This window comes from Bactrocera tryoni, chromosome 5 (assembly GCF_016617805.1).
Source record: "Bactrocera tryoni isolate S06 chromosome 5, CSIRO_BtryS06_freeze2, whole genome shotgun sequence".
NCBI lineage: Eukaryota > Metazoa > Arthropoda > Insecta > Diptera > Tephritidae > Bactrocera > Bactrocera tryoni.
This window is the reverse complement of record NC_052503.1, coordinates 7629666-7649138: the sequence shown is the minus strand read 5'-3', so window position 1 is coordinate 7649138 and position 19473 is coordinate 7629666. Positions and strand designations below refer to the sequence as shown.

The following is a 19473-nucleotide window of genomic DNA, read 5'->3' as shown; positions in this document are numbered from 1 at the left end:
AACACCTCAAAGTAAGAGAAAGTTGGAGGTTATCTGAAAGAAATCGCATTACAATGATCGATATGTCAAGCTTCATATTACTTTATTATAAGTGTATTAGAAACATCTATGACTTACAATATGCCATCGTCTTATGTAAAGCTTAACAAATTGAAATGAAAAAATCGGTTAAGCAATAAGAAATTATAATTTCTCTATATATAATTTGTCAAAAATTTAGAGGGAAATACTTGGACCATTATAAATCAAAAATAGACGAAGCCTATGTATTGCTTCTTGGCTGACATGTCTCCGTTTAAAAACGATTATCTTCAAAGCTATTTGAAGTTAGACATACTTTGAAAAAATATTATTTTAAGATGCAATAAGTAACCATTTTGGGAACAATTGGTTTTGAGAAAAGAGTAAAACAATCGCATTTAAAAGGAAAGTAGTAAACTTTCTGACATAAGAATTTAGGGAACCCTTTGGAACAGGAAGAGTTATGGACATATTCTGAACCAACTCAAAACCTCTAAATAAATTAGAATATACCTTCACAAGGTTGGATTACAGAGTTACTTCTTTGAGGGTCAGAATATCCTCTAGATGTGAGTGGAGGTTATGTTTAGTAGGGAAAAACGATACTATATCCATCTATAGCGACGGTTCCAAAATGGACTGCGGAGTAGAGACGAAGGTATACTCCAAAGATCTTGCTATCTTACCGATCATACAATATGCCGACGTTAAAATCACATTGGCGACGCTCACAGCTTTAACCGATGTCCTATGCCCGGCGGAAATTTGTTTTTCCGATGTGCGCACCATAACCTCTACATTGGTTAGCCACAATTGTGAAAGAAAATCCCAATAAAGGATACACACGCGGCTTAAGCACTAAGCCTGCCACATCACTCCAATACCAACCCGGTACCAAGATGACCAATGTTAAGCAGTCACCATCTGAAGACAATTCAGAAGACAGACAGGCTACAACTAACATCTAACATCATTCGAACTATACAGTTTAATCCTGACAAGCCAGCTGTGGATCGCCTAAAACGAAGCACAGTTTAGGATTATATGGAAGACATCATCGTTGATTTCCCAATATCAGGTGTAGTATACCTTCGTCCGGCTACCAAACTTAGCTATCATAATCCCAGCAGAAGTACTGGGCACAGAGAAGGTCTGTGGAGTTCTACCGGATAACTAAGGGAGAACACAGAAAGCTACCATATGCACAGATGGCCAGGCAGCAGCAGCCAGCCTTGTCGTCGCGAAAGTTTCATTCCGGCGTCGTCAGCAAATGTAAGCAGACTTAAAGCTCGTTGGCAGGTCAACTCTACTTGTCTATAGTTTGGACTACCAGTCACAGGAATACTTTCGGTAACGCTTAGGAGACTTTTTAGACAAATCCGAGAGAGGAGGCTCAATACACAATTGGAACAAATATGGTAGCTCAGAACAGATGGAAAACTAGGACAGAAGACTTACGAGATGGTTGATTATGATATTCTTTTTGATTTTCTTTCAATGTCACAAATATCAAAATGTTTCATGTCAAAACTAGTTTCTCTCTAAATCAGTCACATTATATTTTCTTCACGACAAAGTTTGTTGTTTAAAATCCACAAAAATATACATATTTGTTCAGCGAACTGCTTTCGATTTTTAAGTGACATCGCGAAACATTCAGCATTCTATATGTAATTTCAAACGATTTTTAGGTCAGTAGAAAACCAGTTATTGCCAAGAATATTTAAATAAAACAACAAAACGAAAAACAGCTGTTTAGCAAAACTGCGCTTATTATTCCAATAATATTTGAACCTATGTAGCATCAAATTTAGAATATATTGGATGATACCCGAAACTAAAACTATGACTAATAGGAGTAATGTTAGAACGAATTTACATTAAAACAAAAATAACGGTTAAGCACGAAAATAAAATGTTGGCTGTTTTACTGAAATGCAAGAAAAAACTTCTTAAAACTTTTTTTTTATTTTCATATTTTTTTCACTGCACAGATAGGTTTTACTATCATTGTGCATTTCTGCGCGAGCATGCGACTATCTCGATTTTGGTGTACAAGCATTTTGTGTACAAACACGCCAACAACAAAAACAATGTCACAGTTTCGCTCATTCAACTCAATGGACGCCAAATGCTCTCAGCGTCACGCGCAAGAGACGGACCAGTTTGTGGAACTCAGATAAAATAGCGAATCGCATGCGAGCAAACGATTGATGATAGCAAAGTAGCATGCGATTTTGTAATCAAGGCAGCGGCGAAACCGAGAGTCATGAATGGGAGAGCACATGGAGGACTTCTTTGAATGACGTTTGTTGTTACTCACACACTTTCGGGGGTGGAAATGCGAATGCTGATTGATAAAAGCAGAAAAGGGAAGAAAACATTCATTTGCCGGTAGATGACAATGCATAGCGAGAAGTGATAACTGATGACTGATAAACAAGAGATGAAAGAAAATATTATGCGTGTTCTTTGTGTGAAACTTTGCTGCTGAAAAAGTATTAAATATCCACGTTTATACATTTTCAATGCGAACAATGCGTTTGAGGAGTTCTATTTGGGGTACGAAATCGTATTCGATTTCTATTTCTGTATTAGAGGCCTTGGCTTCAATATCTGCGGTATTCGGTCAGTACCGCTAGTCTATCTGCCACGATTTCAATTAAATGCGATTAAAAGCAGTCTTTTCGCAGCTCTTCTACTTGAAAGCGCTGAAAATGTAATTGGCAGCCAGACAAAAACCGAGCATTTCCGAGAAAAGTGAAACGCGAGCAATTAATGTTGTGTACAAACGTTTAGGTGTGTGCGTTTAATATGAGAGGTCAAGATGTTAATAACTGCAAGTCAGTTCAGCGGTCTTGCAACCTACTGCAAGCTATGGATTCAGAAAAAAATTAACGGTGAGGCATATACACACATACATATGAGATATATTAGTGCATAGATGCGAATCATTGTGAACTGCCGATGAAATGGGCCGCCTCGAGTTGAAAGAGACAGTTGTTAATGCTATGTTGCTCGCATGTGGCCTGCAGGAAAACAGAACCGAAAATTTAAATGAAATATTTTTTTCTAAATTTAGAGCTAATTCACCAATATAATCGCAGCTTTTATACTTAAAAAAAAATTTTCATTTTTTTGATTTCAGAAAATACAGATTTAATAGCATTCTTTAGTATTTATTTTCCTTATTAAATTAGAGCATTGTATAGTAACAAAGTAAAAATTAACGAAATATTCCAAAAGGCTTCAGTTGATTATATTCATACGATATGCCATCGAATAGGCGATTGTAAACATTTTTTTTTTATTTCCTACTGGGTCTTTACAGTAATTTTTCTATACTATATGTATATCGCCACAACTTAAGCGTTATCTAGCAATAAACACCATACATTGCTGGGAATGAGGCGCAAGCAAGCAAACCGCAAATTGAAAAGCAATTTTCAAATGATAAAAAAGATAATTACGAAGAAATGAGAAATCATTGGCAGGCAGTTGCGGTGACATGACAGAATTGTACAACTAAGTAAGGAAGTACGAACAAAAAATTTGTCGAATTGTGGAAAAAAATTTAAATTTTTTCATAGTAAAGTTAATATTCAGTGAAGACAGTTTGGAGCAGAAGTCTAAATATGCAGTATCCGAGAAACCAAGGATCATGTATACGACCAAATCGCAGAAAAATATACTAGAATCAAGCCCAAAATCCAAAAAGTGATCAAAACATCACAAGTAAAATGGTGGCCCAGAGAGCGGACCAAGGAACGGACGGCTGGCCATGGGCAACAATGGCTCGCGAAGAAACTAAAATATTTAGCGAGCTGAAGAAAGAGTTTCAGCCCGATTTATTCAGCAGAGCCTTCAGATCAATGTTGCTGAGCCAACATTCAGCTTGAAACCCGAAAGATGGTTATTCCAGCCACCAAGAGATCAAAAACCTTTCTAACGAAAACTTGTATCTCCGACTCACAGATGTGGTCATCGTCAATGCCTCTGCACCATAACGGGGGATGTTGAGTGACTGGTAGAATTTGAACTTTGCTAGTCGAGAGACGCCTTTACTTCTCAGTTGTCTCAGTCCGAAATAGCATCTACTGGAAAACGTTATTCTGCGTTGGATTTCGAAGCTTCAAAGTTAAAACTGTCAACAGTGACTTGGAAGCCAAGTCGGGAATGCGGCGACTGTCTGTTTGATAACAAGAAATGTCTCGTCTTCTACTTGTCCACAACCAAACCCATACGGTTCGCTTCCTTATAGGAAGACTGGCTCGCTGTTCTACGCCAATAGAGAAGAAGAAGAAAAGATCAAAAAGTCTTTCACCTGCAAAAAGATGTTGAATGTACGATTGGAATGTGGCAAAAAGTATTATCAAATGTTGCCAGGTTTTTGGAAAAAGGTTATTTTAAATGATAAGAACAAATTAGAATTTAAAAATATAACAGAACAATTTTGGCGAAAAATATATGAGATGCTCCAAAGTGCAGCCAAAGCACCATAAAGTTCGGACGTGGCACTGTTTTAATGTGGGATTGCTTTAGCTACCTGGTAATGGTCGAGAATAACATGAAGGAAGAGTGCTACGTACAGATGCTGAGAAATGGGACATTAGCAGGACATTCACCTCAAAGACTTGACTTAAGTCCTGTAATCATTTCGGTCTTTACATTCATAAGATATACATAGTTTTGTGGGATACTGTATTTCATGCTCATTTTTATACACACCCTAATGTAGATATACTAACATAATGCGTTAAATCGCCTCGCGAGTAAAGAAAGTGTTGCCATCCTAGAGGTAATTTGAAAATAAGTAGCAAACTGTGAGTTATTAGCGACAACGAAAAACAAACGCTGTCACAAATGCACACACCACACACACACATACACGCACGCGCGAGACTGACATGTGTAGTGCACGGGTTATAAATTTCTGAAATGGAGTTGGCAGGGCAGAAGCATAAATCTATTTACTTACTTATGCACATAAACACATTACAAACTCAAATGCAAACACGCTTGCGGAAATATTAGTGTTTGTCTGCATAAATAAGTAAATATGCACAACTTTTATTAAAGCAACGCTCCGCATTATGAATAACACTTGCTACACGCCGAGTCGCATCGGAATCTATGAAATAACGCATTCATCATTAAAAATGTATGAACTCACAGAGCCACATAAATATATGTACGGGAAGATTTATGTTGGCTTGAGACGCGCTTGCGAATGAATGGAAATAGAGATGAGACTCATCAAATTTGAACTGCCGAAAGAAACGCTGGGTGTGTAGATAATCGTGCGATTGCCACCGAATTTATGTCTCCATTGCTACTTGATTGTGTTTACTTCTACTTATTGTAGCTGTAAATCTTTTGCCAGTACTTTTGGTATTAATACCTAATAAACAGATTGGCTCAAACCACCCAAGCTGAAGAGTAGCTTTATGAACCATGATAGGTACTGCTATGAGCAAATAATAGTAAGACTTTCTTAATAATTTTCAAATTCTTACTTTATTATTAAAAATGTATGTCGGCCCCCTCAAAGTAATCCCGTTTGGCACCAACATACTTGCGCCAGCGAAATCCTCGAAACAGTTGTTAAAATCATTTTCGGAATAGCCTTCAATGCGCGTAGCGATTCACGTTTAATGTCTGCAATAGTCTCAAAATGGCTTTGCCAGAGCTGTCGTTGAGTTTGCTGAATAGCCAGAAGCCAAACGGAGCTAAATCAGGCGAATACGGTAGTTGCGAAATGATATTGGTTAAAAATTTTACAAAGAATTCACGAAGAATCAATACAGTCTGCGACGGTGCATTATCGTGATGCAAAAACCAAGAGTTGACTGCTCATAATTTCGGACTCTTTTTTCGCGCAAACGACGCATAACACTCAAAAAGCATTCCTTGTTGCCAGTTTTGCCGGAAAAGAATTCGGAGTGCACCACACATCGGTAATCGAAGAAAACTGTCAACATAGCCTTGATTTTTGACCTGTTTTGACGTGTTTTTTCGGCTTCGACTCACTTTTGCCACGATATTCGACCGCTTGAATCGCCAGTTATAATACGTTTCATGCCATCCCAATAGTCGGAAAGCATTATCTCACAAACGTTAACTGTTTTTTCTAAAAAAAATTAGTGATTTTGGAACTTTCACTTAGTTGAGGCCCAAATGATCTTTCAAAATGGTTTTCACTGATCCTTTCGATATTCGAACGATACCAACCGTCGACTCTCAAACACAGATTCCTTTATTTGATTGACGTGTTGATCATCAGTTGATGCTGATGACCGTTGTAAAACGCACCCTCTTTAATATAATAATTTGTACGAATCGACACTTGGTCGCGACAAAGAATTATCACCGAAGACCTTTCCTAACATTCCTAACGTTTCGGCATCAAAAAGTTGATTCCATACACAACACTTAATGGAACTTCTTTGTTGAATAATTTTACACATCGTCCCCGAATGCATTTTATGTAGTTCAGGAAGACAAGCTTACACTAAACACTAATGATTATGTTGATAAAACATTTGACACAGTTGTCCTAGACCGTCATACCAACCTAGAAAAAAACACTTCGACCAATGGGTTTTCGCGCGAAATTTCAATTAAAAAGTCTTACTATTTTCTGTTCACTGAGGTATATCTTTAAAAGTGGTGCTTTTGGCTTGGTAGACGAAGAACGTCCCGGGCAACTGGAAGAGTTACTCTATAAAGATTGTTGCCGAACACAAGAAGAAGCAGCATCGTTGGAAGTCACTCAAGCAGTCATTTCAATACTTTTTAAAGGAGCCAGAATCATTCAAAAGCAAGAAAATTGGGTGTCATATTAATTGAAGCCAAGAGACTTTGAAAGACCATGCAAAATGCAAAAGCAAATAGTTTTTGCATCGGATTGTGAATGTAGATAAAAAAATAGATTCATTACGACAACTCTAAATGCAAAAAATCATATGCGCTGAATATCTACGACGCCAAAGTAATGCTCTGTATTTGGATGAGTTGAATTTGTGAACTAGAAACGAGCCAATAATTTTCCATCATAACAACGCTCGGCATCACTCGTACTTTAAAAAAAAATTCTTTTATTTGCTTTTTCGATAGTTTATATGTATTTCCAAAACCATCCTGTGAAATCGGCAAGGTCGTATTTTGAATAGTTTTTGGATCGCAGCGATATAAAGAGCGACCAATCCCAGGTATAATCATATATGACATTTTTCCAAATTGCTGACATCATAACGCAACGAGAAATTAACCGATCGACTTCAAATTAAAACTGAGTATTGTTAAAAACATTTACTATACAACGACCTTGATTTTTTATTGGTTGAAATTTGTCAATTTGGCATTAAAAAAAAGACCATTGTTTTACCTAGAAAAACGATTTTTTTCAAAATTACGCCATTTTGTTAATTTTTGATATTTTTCAAAGATCGTAGCTCATTGTATAGGAAATATCTTTAAATTTAATAAACTTTTTGAATTTCTTTGTTTCAGCTACTCATTCGGCCGCAATCATGTCAGCAGTTGGAGCACTTTTTTTTTGAAGACAACCCATAACTACGGTATTTCTCAAAATGTTTGTAAAAAAAAAAATCTTAAAATATAGCTGAAGATATACCTTATTACGTTCAAAGAAGTTCCAAATATTCAATCGCGTACTTTCTTTTAAAAAAATTGACGAAAATCGCCTAATTTTTCATAGGTTATACTGGCATAGCCCCTTATATACAGCATAAAAATAAAACAGCGGCTGGAAAGTTTTGCTAATTGTTCTTCTGACTACCATTTGGTCGACGCAGAACGCCCTCACAGAATATGGCTCACATCAGAACAGGACACCAAAAATTGGCTTCATTCATTCTTAGCCAGCAAGCCGGTGAAGACTTTTGGCATGGGATGCTCAAATTGTCAGAAATTCGGGAAAAGCCAAAAGCCACAACCAGAGAGAAACCAATGAAAAACGTTGAAAAAAATTATGAAATTAATGCTGCAATAAATGTTAACATCAATTAATGGTAATCCAATAACTCACTCACGAACTCTATTTAAAACTTCAACTCCTTCATAATATTTCCGCATAGCTCAACATTAAGTTCTATAAAAACAACCTTTGACACTCCTTAAACACCACTGTCTTTAAGTCTACATGAATTTAAACTCAGAGTTTCATAACTCCAAAATTGGAACATGGATTTAAATGTTCACCTGGCAGCATTTCCCAATAAAATGTAACAACAACAAATGTTCTCCTAAACACACATCCTTAAACTAAAATATTTTACCACCTTCATGAATATAATCAAATTTGTTTTCCAATTTTATAAAAAAAAAAAATTAAATTAGCATTTCCACATTTTATTAACTTGCAGGGTATACAAATTCCCACCAAAGCACGTAATGACCACAAAATGCACTATATGCCAGGCAACGCACAGCAATGTATACTCTGCGGCGCAAAGCACCGTGCACCTATGCTGGCATCGAGCGGTTAGACGTGTGCAACAAATAGCGCCAGTATTTGCATTCTAACCAACCAGCTCGGGGAAGTTTCTCTCTATCCATTTTAAATTCAAAATTACACGCAAATGTGGTATTGCCATATCGGTTACTGTTGTGTATTATCAGAGGACTTTCGTGCGGGAAGCTGTTTTTAATTAAATAAACAAATGCGCCGCAATGTAGGCTACGCAAAGCGTCGACTCATGCAATATGCATGTGAGATTATGCGGGGTTTCAATTGAGTTGCAAATATTTTCATATTTATTGTAACATTTTTTGGTGTGTGTGTGCAGATGTGCATATGTAAATGCGATATTAAATGCAGTTGTAAAAAAATAATTACAATTTAATTAATAAAACTGGCTTTAATCTGCTCAAAAGCCAGAAAAGTGCGTTTCTGGTTGACAGATATAAAAATAATTACAAGAAGTATGGAAGGGAGGGCTAAGCTGAAGTTATATACTTATATGATTTTGGTCTACATCTATTTTAATTGAAAGTAGAAATTATCGCATTCATCATTTCAAATTGCAGTCAAGAATAAGCATTATTATTATTAGATTATTTCCAAATTTCTATGCCTTATTCATTTCTTACACATTGAAGGCTAGAAGTAAATTGGAAGTTCGAAAATATTTGTATTGACCCGATTTGACCAGATTTTTGGCACAAGGAGATGCTGTCAACACAAAAATATTCTCCCCGAATTTCAATACCATAACTCACAGATTGTCCGATATGTTCGGTAAAAAATCAGTCAAATGTGCTGGGGTCCAGATATTTAATATTTGAGCTATTGAAAAAATAAAGCCCGTTTTGGACAATTTATGGATATGAAACTAAATACCTTAATTTGTACACTGGTGGTGAAAGAAACAAATGGAATTTAAAGCTAAGGATAGGCACGGTTGTTGTCCGAATTCGCATACCAAAATTGGTTTGAAATTGCTCGGTTAGTTCCTGAGATATAAGACTTCACCTAAGAGTGGGTGGTACAATAAACTGATAAAGAGGCAGTCACTCGGATTGCCGACGAGATTTTCAAATACGGCTGATAGGGAGCACGCCTCAGCTTCTTTGTAGAATATGGTCGGACGAAAGCATGCCCAACGATTGGAATTTAAATGTCCGAGCGTATTTTGTGAAAGCTTAAAGCCCTGATGGTGGGACAAACTAATCCTTATCAATGTGGCTTTAGTCCAGGAAAATCAACAACTGACCGAATATTCACCATGCGATAAATCTTGGAAAAGACCCGTGAAAAGAGAATCAGCACGCACCACTTCTTCATCGATTTCAAAGCTTCTTTGGCAGCACGGGAAGGAGCTGCCTTTAAGTCGTTATGTCTGAATTTGGTATCTACGAAAAACCAATACGGCTGTGTCAACTGACGTTGAGCAACACCAAAAAGCTCCGTCAGGATCAGAAAGAAACACTCCATGCCGTTCGATACCAAACGAGGTTTCAGACAAGGCAACACCCTTTCGTGCCACTTCTTCAATCTACTCTTGAAGAAAATAATTCGCACTGCAGAGCTAAATAGGGAAGGTACAGTTTTTTATAAGAGTGTACAGCTGCTGACGTACGCCGATGACATCGATATTATAGCAATATCTCCTGTCATCTAACAAACAGTCGTCGTACTTGCGACTAGGCTGCCACGTCATTGTTGACAGTCATAACTTCGAAGTTGTCGATAATTTCGTCTCTCTTGGAACCAGCATTAACAGCAACAACAATCTCAGCCTCGAAATACAACGCAGAATAACTTTTGCCAACAGGGGCTACTTCGGTCTGAGTAGGCATTTGAGAAGTAAAGTCCTCTCTCGACGAATAAAGACCAAATTCTACAAGTCACTCATCATCCCCGACCTGCTTAATGGTGCAGAGGTATGGATGATGATAACATCTGATGAGTCGACGTTACAAGTTTTCGAGAGAAAGGTTCTGCGATGGATTTGTAGTCTTTTGCGCATTGGCAACGTTCGGTGGAATGAAGAGATGTACGACGCATTGACATAGTTTTGCGAAATAAGAGACCTCAGCTACGCTAGCAAGATCACGCCTTCGAATGGACGAAAATGCTGCAGCTCTGAAAGTATTCGACGCAGTACCCGCCTAGGGAAGTAGAGGAAGAGGAAGGCCACCACTCCGTTGTAGAGTTCAGATGGAGAAGGAAGGCCAAATTGCGAAGACAAGAAACGACTGGCGCGAATAAAAGGAAGCCTTCATAAGCCTCTTTAGTCTAACTTAGTTTTAAACCGCGCTAGTAATGTGTCGAAGAATCCTATAATAGTCTAAAACCGATTTAAATTCGAGCTCACTTTAATAATATCAGAAATGCTATCCCGATTACTGTTATCCTTATTACTATTATTTTTTTTAATACCATTTGCAGCAACAGCACAAGTTAAATTATATTTCCTCTTCCTAAAAAGTTGTATATATCATGAATTGTCCACAAGGAAGCAAGAAATGTTGCCACTAACGGTAAATAGTTGAAACTGTTCCGTAGAGGACACATAACCACTAGCAATGTACTATATTTACAAAAAGGAAACTCGCATCAACTACAAACACACACACACAAAACCACAGAGTCGGTGGTGTGTCGGGGTGAGGGGAGAACAGGAAGTACTGCAGGCAAACTATTACGGAAATGAGTTGGCAACGTACGTAAATGAGTGTAAGAAGTGCAAATAGGTTGGAGATTAAAACTAAGAACAAGCAAACGTCTCAGTCGTTTTGTGGTCTAGCGGAGAGGACTGGGTGGACGGGGAGGACGGCGTTTAGACACCACGACGAAATAATAATAAATGGCCGAGTGTAAGCATACGCAAAGTGCAAAATGTTTCGCTGAAGCACAGGAAATGCTGTCGACAAGCAGACGACCCTTGCAATGCAACGGCGAAAGCTTCGAGCAACGCCGTGGCAAGTATATTAAAAGTTGGTGTGTAGTTGTTGGGGCAGTGGCAAGTAGCAATATGTGTTGCATACTGACGAGCCATAAAATATTAATTTCATTGTTTTATTTACACTTGTAAACGGCTTTCAGCCGCGAACAAGTCGTTTCAAGTGAAACTCATAAATCGCCGTGCGCCTAAAAGCCTGCCACATTTTAAAGCATTCCTGACGCCACATTTATTTCGCTCGCTGGTAAGCGTGCGCACAAATTATTGCACAACAAAGGCAAATGTTTACAAAACGAAATGAAAGCAAACAAATACCGTTCGAATTCCGCTCAAGGTGAAGTTCTCTGTTGATGTATTTTTGTTTTGTCGCTTTTTTACGCCACACATATGTAGTCATATGTGTGTACGCGTGTGTGCGTTTATTTCTGCGAAATAAAATAAATTTGTATCAAGCGGCCATTCGAAGGCAGTGTGACAAAAACAAAAGTGTAAATTCGGAAGTCAAACACACACATGCATATGTATGTACATATATATAGATATAGATATGCGGCTATTTCCCTTGTAACATTTAACTCCTAATACGAATATACATTTATTTGTAGACGCCGATTTTTCGATACTCGCTCTGTGTATCTACGCCAAGATGGCAAGTTGCCCAGTTCGCAACTCGCACATCGACAACACAGCGCCACTACCCAGACAATAGCGTCCAGACACGGCAGCGCCAGCCCGCCAGCCAAGCAGGCAACCGACCATCACCAGTCAGGGTCCCGTCGCAGCCGCTGCGAAGCCATTGCCAGCATTGAAGTTGGCGGCAAAATCAAAAAGTGGCGTCATATTGTAGGACTCGGAGCATATCAAAGGTCGCTCGTTGTCTAGTAGGAGAGGCGCACCGCTTCGCACAATCGTTGAGTGTCCTTTTGGGCTCGTCTGCCTTCTTCGCTGGCGGAGCACAGACAATGCCGGATGTTAGAAAATTCGGCTTATTCCATTAGTATTCGTAACATTTGTTTCGCATTAAAGCAGCTAGGACACATTATCACAGTTTCTTCTTTGCTTTTATCGGGAAATTTCGTATCCGTTATGGCAATTTAGCAGCCTGTTCATGAGATGAATAATTTTGTTTGCTAATAAGGGTTCAATGCACAGCAAAACAGATACTTTGGAGTTGTACACAACCGCCATTTTCCTTTTATTACAATACAAATGTAGGCAGATATATGTACATATGTTGAAAATATATTTCGACGCAAAAATCTTTTTTCCTTTGCAGCCGGAATTAGAAAAAAACAGAGTCCTACTTATTCTCTATATTTTGCTCGTATTTTTTCAAATGTGTAGCGCATTTTGCGAATTGGGTAGGTGACTTAGCTAAATATATTTGACATTGCGCCTAATTGTAGGCAACATTTGCTGTTAGTAATCAAAACTCCACTTAAAACAAACTTTTATAAAACTTTGGGTTTTCATAATGCAAGCTCTCAATTTCTACATAATTTTCTTAAAGTGTCTACATCCCAAATCAATTAGTTCATGGAAATTTATTTTGTTTTCCACATATTAAAGTGCTCTTCTCCGGAAAAGCTTTACAAAAACAGGAAAACACGCTGCTGTTGGCCTCCCTTTCATGATTATTTCATTACCCATGATCACGTCGACTTAAAGGATTTATTGCAATATGCTTTAATTCAGTCGCTCAAAATAAAAATGGTGAAATACAATAAACATATCAGCAGGAGTAAAATATACTCAGTTAAGGCGCAAAAGAGCAGTGACAACTCACACGAGGAGACAAGTGGCAGACCACAAGATAAGCATAAAATAAAAGCTGCCTGTACGAAAGGATAAAGGACCAACGGTTGAATTTTAACGGCTGCTCAATGAAGTGCATATCCTGAGGTAAATTTATGGTTATGTATATACCTTATGTATACGATTATATGTACATATGTACTTATATGCTTCCAATGGATAATATTAAAATATGCGCGGATTCCAAGCGTTATGAGCTTGTCAAATTTAAAGATATATAAAATATAAACGTGTTCTTCGTTATGAATTTCTTGAGAGCATATCTTTAAGCATTTTCATAGAAATTACAACACCACACACCAAAATCCTTAATGTTTCTTTCCATTTACAGCGCATTGCCCGGCAAGCATTCGTGCAATGAATAAAGAATTCTATTCATTCGAAGAAAATAAAATAGAATAAAACTGGACCAAATCATTCGACCCCAAATGAGGGCGAACCACTCACACACACATAAATACTGGGCATTATCGTTCATTGAAAAATCGCAGAAAAGATTGAGTGAGGAGATTTCAACGCTTCGCACGCAATAGCTCGCATCTGCGCTAATCAAGGGGCAGCAGATCTTCAATGCAAACAAACTAAGAAAAGCGGGCAATGGATGAATCTAAGGCATTTATGAGTGTGGGTGGCAACCATTTTTACACCAATACATAAGCATGTAGGTGCACAAATCTAAAAAGAATGAAGCAACAATATTTATATTAGAAAGAGGGCCATTCAACCATAGTCGGGTCATTAGTGGGTGATGCAATAGCAAACCACCTAATGGCGAGCCGGGATCTTAATGAAGAAGCTCATATAAAACTCCGAGGCTTTTGTGAGCAATTTCTTGTGATACATTCCAACTATTGTGGTTATTTTAGGTTCTTGTTTGGGTTCGAAACACAAGTGATGGATAATGATGACAGTAAACAGGAAATAAATAATAAATGAATAAAAATAGGAGAAATTAAACTTACGGGATTGCAGTGTGGAGAATTGTGGATTTTGGTGGTTTGGGGACAACTCACCTGAAAAGAGAAAGAGAGAGAGAGAAACGAAAAAGGTTAGATTGAAACAGAAATATTTAGAAATAAAATTAATAAAAACATTTTTTCATAAATTTCAGTGATGATTGTTTATCGCGAGCATGAGTTTTTGAATGGTACAAATTATTCAAAGATGAACCACGTCCAAGACGGCCCTCAACATCAACTGATGATTAACACGTCAATAAAATAGAGGAATTGATGCTTGAGAATCGACGATTATGAAAATCATTTTGAAAAATCATTCGGGCCTAAGAAAAGTAAGAGCATTCGAAAAACAGCGTCGCATTAACGTCAATGAAAGTATGCTTTCCGACTACCAGAAATTCATGAAACGTATTATTACTGGCGATGAGTCTTGGTTCTATGCTTACGATCCGAAAAAAGTCGATCAATTGGCCGAATAGCTTGGGAAAGGTGAACCGAAGTCCAAAAAAACTTCCCAAAACAGGTCAAAAATCATGCTGATGTCAAGGTATACAAGTCCATTCAGACGAAACTGACTCTTTGAGAGGTTCCTTGGGTTTAAGGGTTTAAAAAATCGCAATTATTTATTGCATTATTAAATTCTACAAGACTTCTAGAATATTGTCCTTAATTTTCAAGTTTATTCGAGTAATAGTTTCAGAGATACAGCCTTGAAGACTTGTGCGCTCGAGGCTAGCTAGGCTAATTGCACCGTCTCTAAACTCGTTTCTCCCGAAACTGTGTTTTTGAAGTCGGTTGACAAGATTTCTAGAGAACTACTCAACCGATCTTCATAAAGTTTTATACAGGTCTTTGATATACAATTCTTAAAGACTTGGACGAAGGATTTTTTTTGTAAAAATGTCTGCCAAAAATCCAATTTTCAGCATTTTTTCCTTCGTCCAAGTTCTAAGTTAAGATTTTCACTAATAGAAGTATTTTTTAACTTTAGATGATCCTGTAAGGAGTTATCCTGCCAACGCGAGCGCAACTTTTTCCCGAGGAGTCACCGGAAATGGCACCGGCCGAGTTTAAAAAAAAAAATCCAAAATTTCAGAATTTCTTTGTATGTACATATATAGTGTTTGTTTGTAACAATAAAAAATTCTAATGAAATATTTAATTTTTGATATGAAAAAAAAAAATTTTAAAAGACTGTTTTTTACCCGAGGGAACCCATGCAACCTCTTAAGGTAATTTATATAATAAGAATTTTTCTCATACACACATATATCTCTTACATCATGTAATATGTTTTTTATTTATTAAGGAATAGCGGTGCCATTGGACACAATCGCAGCTTAGAAAAGTAGAAGGTGCATGCCACGCACTGATTGTTAATGCAACAAACTGTGTAAAATCGCATTGTGCAAAGCAACAGCGAGTCACACAATTCGAACAATATTTCTTTATTCTTCGTTACAATTTTTGTTTTTAAACATCAACAACAACAATAACGTAATTACCAAGTAGTTGCGAATTGTTCGCTTTGGCGGCTTAACATAATGGACAGAACAGAAACTTCAAAGAGTGCCAGAGCCAGTACAATGAAAGCCAAAGGCAAATAAGAAATCAATAGACAAGTTACAGGAAGCGCGCCGAGGGGTGGTGCGGCGCGGCGGAGGCTGAACAATGCGTGCGCACAGTGAATGGGAGTCGCCTCCTTGTTCTCAATTGCAGCGCTATATTGTATATAATTCGCCGCCAATTGGCAGCAGTCTAATGAAGAAATGAAAAAAGACAAGAAAAAAGAAAAGCAAAAAGCAATTGGAAAAGTAAAGTGATCGCAGCAGCCGGCGCCCGCAATTTGCAACTACTTAGCCGTGCCGTGGCAGCGATTGCAATTAATTCAGTGCACATAAATAATTTGTTGTAAATAGTGTGTAACGCACTTGAACGGCAGCAACAGAAACAGAAATATTAACAAAGCGCAGAAAATTAAAATAAATTGCCAATACATGCGCAATTGATAAATAATGCAAACATGGCGAGAGAAGTCAATGAACAGTCAAGTGCTCCATTTGTGGCAGGGCGGGACGGCGGTGTAAAATAAATATGTAACGGCATAAAACACAAACAATGATTGGCCACACAATTCGCAATTAATTACGGAATGCAAAGAGCACTTGCAGCAGCGCAGAAAACAAACAGCTTCATACAAGGGCGCGCAATCATTGTAATCGCAAGAGATAAAAGCGAGCGACTGCGTGCCTCTCCGCAGCGAACATTTTCCAATTAAACGCATGGCGATCCAGAAGTGGATGACTACAGTCGTAGTTGTTGTGGCCGCTGCGCTGCAAATTACTGACTTACAAAGCCATTACATGTGTAACTGCACTTGAATAGAGTTGAGGGAGAATATTTATGGAGGAAACTTCGAACAGCGAATTATCTTCAAGGCATTATTGGAAATATATTTTCAAAAATAATAATATTTTATATTTTCAGTGCATATCTGCACATAAAGTGTATTAATTAGCAATTGGCTAAGCAAATCGCATGACCTATTTGTTGTTTACACACAGAGGGCCTAAATACTTCGTATTTGAATCATGTTTCAACAGACATCTTGTGATTAGATCCAGCTTTTTGTCACCGATTTCGGCTGTTGAAGTGTTTATCTCAGCAATTTTCTAGTTTTAGCGAGATTTTGTCAAACAAATATTGATACTTTTTAATCTATTTGAGATCTTCCTGTCCAACCTTCATTTAGCGCCATCTGTTTGTCAGTAGGAAAATTTATCACAGCTGATTTGGACATTTCAAAGCGAAAAAATGTAAACAAACAAATAATTAAATTCAGCTGACAACTGCATCATACTGGCGATAAAAAAAAATATTGAAATAGTGGAATATCTACATTTATATCTAAAACTGTCCTTCGACGATCACTTAGCATGTTTCTGATGTGAAAAAGCGGGACGCTAAATTGTACTACTGTGATCAAATTGAAAGGTGAATTTTGGCCATTTCATCTCGTTCAAAGTAATCAACTCCCGCTGCAATGCACTTATGCCAACGAATTTTCGAGTCATCATAGCACTTGGCAAAAATCCTCCGTCGTGATGGCCAACAGAGCCTTCTTCGATTCAGCTTTTATATCCCCAATTGAGTCAAAACGGTGTCCTCGGAGTGGTCATGTGAATTTGCTGAATAGCCAGAAGCTACACGAAGGTAAATCAGGCGGATGCGGTGGTTGCGGCACGATATTCGTTGAAAATGTGGCGAAATGATCCCGAATAAACAATGCAGTATGAGATGATGCATTATCTTACTTATTTGTTTAATAGATTCAGACATAGTAAAAATCGAAGAATTCACTTTTAGAGCCTCCCAAACTACACGTATCTCAAATACTAATGAATATTTTGACGTGAAATTTAGCATAGATGTCACTAACAGGACTACCAACTTTCAGAAAAAAGATACAATGAGTATAAATTTCGACCATACTGCTTTTCATGGACTGTCCATTTTGAAAACTCTGCACGTAATGTCCTTAATAATCAACTATTAACATCGCCTTATATAATGAAATTCTGTATAGAAACGAACAACCAGTGGATATAACTGTGATATAATTTTATAAAGCAAAAAATTTGGAACAGTGCCCGTCTAAACATTCCAGAGTTGTATGTATGTTGCACTGTGCATAATAAAATATAATCAATCATTCATGAAAGCAATCATAAATCTACAGTAACAAATAAAATATATAAACAAGATCGCCCACATATCCTCATACATACATATATATTTACATACATACATACATACTTACATGCATATACACAGACATTAGAAAAACAAATGAAAGCTTATATCATATCTCAAAATAGTTTTCGTTTTGCATTGACTCACTTGCAAACGGCGAGCTTATCGCGCTTTTAGCGAGACAAGTTTCAAATATATACATATAAAATATATACATATATGCATACATATATATGGATATGATAATCATGGTGCAATCACATTTGTATTTATTTTATTTTTAGCAAATTATTTAATTCTGAGGATAAATGCGTTTTTAATGAGCAATAAATAAAACTGTAATTGTACAGAAAAGCTTTGCAATAAACAAATTGCATTATTCATATGTATACATAGACATATGTATATACTTAACTAGTATTATATGCAATTATGTATGTATGTAGATTGCTGGGAAGTTTGTTAGCCGCACATGAATCGGGCGTAAATTAACACATCACGTAGGTCACACACTAACCACATATCGGCAATTTTTGTATCAGACGTGTAAACAATGCAAAAGTTATATATTCCAAGAGTATGATATATGACGAATACTTCTAGTTATTTGGTGATATTTCAAAAGTAAAAAGTGTATCTAATTCTCTTCATTGCTATTTTTAACTGTGAAAAATCACAATTAGCGAGTTTCTTCCTTATAACAGTCTTCATTGTCACATAAGTATAGCTAATGTGGCAATCATCATTCTCGCTAATGTTCAAATATCATCCTCGAATCATATCCTATCATTAGTGCTTAGTATAAGCTTGTCTTTCTGAAGCACTTAAAGTGCATTCGGCGATTTTAACGATGAGTGAAATTATTCAACAAAAAATTTCCATTAAATTTTGTGGGAGGAACCAAATTTCTGGTGCCGAAACGTTCAAAATGATGGAAATGGGCTTCGGTGATAATTATTTGAACCGAGCAAGAGTGAGAACGCGTTGAGGACGAACCATCAACATCAGCAGATGATCAACATGTCAAATACTAAAAGGGCTTGAGAATCGACGATTAACAGTCAGAGATCGGAAGGATCAGTGAAAAACATTTTGAAAGATAATTTGGGCCTAAGAAAAGTGAAAGACTGGTTCCAAAATCACTCAATTTTTTCAGAAAAATGGCGTCACTTCGCTTTTGTGAAACAATGCTTTCCCACTACCAGGATCTCATAAAACGTATTATTACTGACGATGATCTTGGATCTATCTTAGATGAACAGACGATCAATCGACCGAATATCTTGGCAAAGGTGAACCGAAGCCGAAAAAACTACCTCAAAGCAGGTCAAAACTCACGGTTATGTTGAAAGTTTTTTTCGATTAAGGAGGTGGGGTCCACTGCGAATTCCTTTCAACTAGTCAAACTGTCAACAAGGAATACCATTTTAGTGTTACGCGTCGTTTGTGGGAAGCTATTCGTAAAAAAGGGTCGAAATTATGGGCCAGCAGCTCTT

General features: G+C 37.3%; 1 protein-coding gene across 13 annotated transcripts in view; it reads right to left on the bottom strand.

Annotated features, from left to right (window-relative positions):
• Positions 1 to 19473, bottom strand: part of LOC120778132 (phosphatase and actin regulator 2) — a 220740-nt gene that overhangs the window by 161045 nt on the left and 40222 nt on the right. For 12 of the 13 annotated variants that reach the window (XM_040109846.1, XM_040109845.1, XM_040109843.1 and 9 more), the window contains exon 3: positions 14228 to 14278. The exons of the other annotated variant lie outside the window; for it this stretch is intronic. In XM_040109846.1, the coding sequence (XP_039965780.1) occupies positions 14228 to 14278 (51 nt within the window). The remainder of the gene's footprint in view (positions 1 to 14227; positions 14279 to 19473) is intronic. 13 annotated transcript variants of the gene reach the window in all.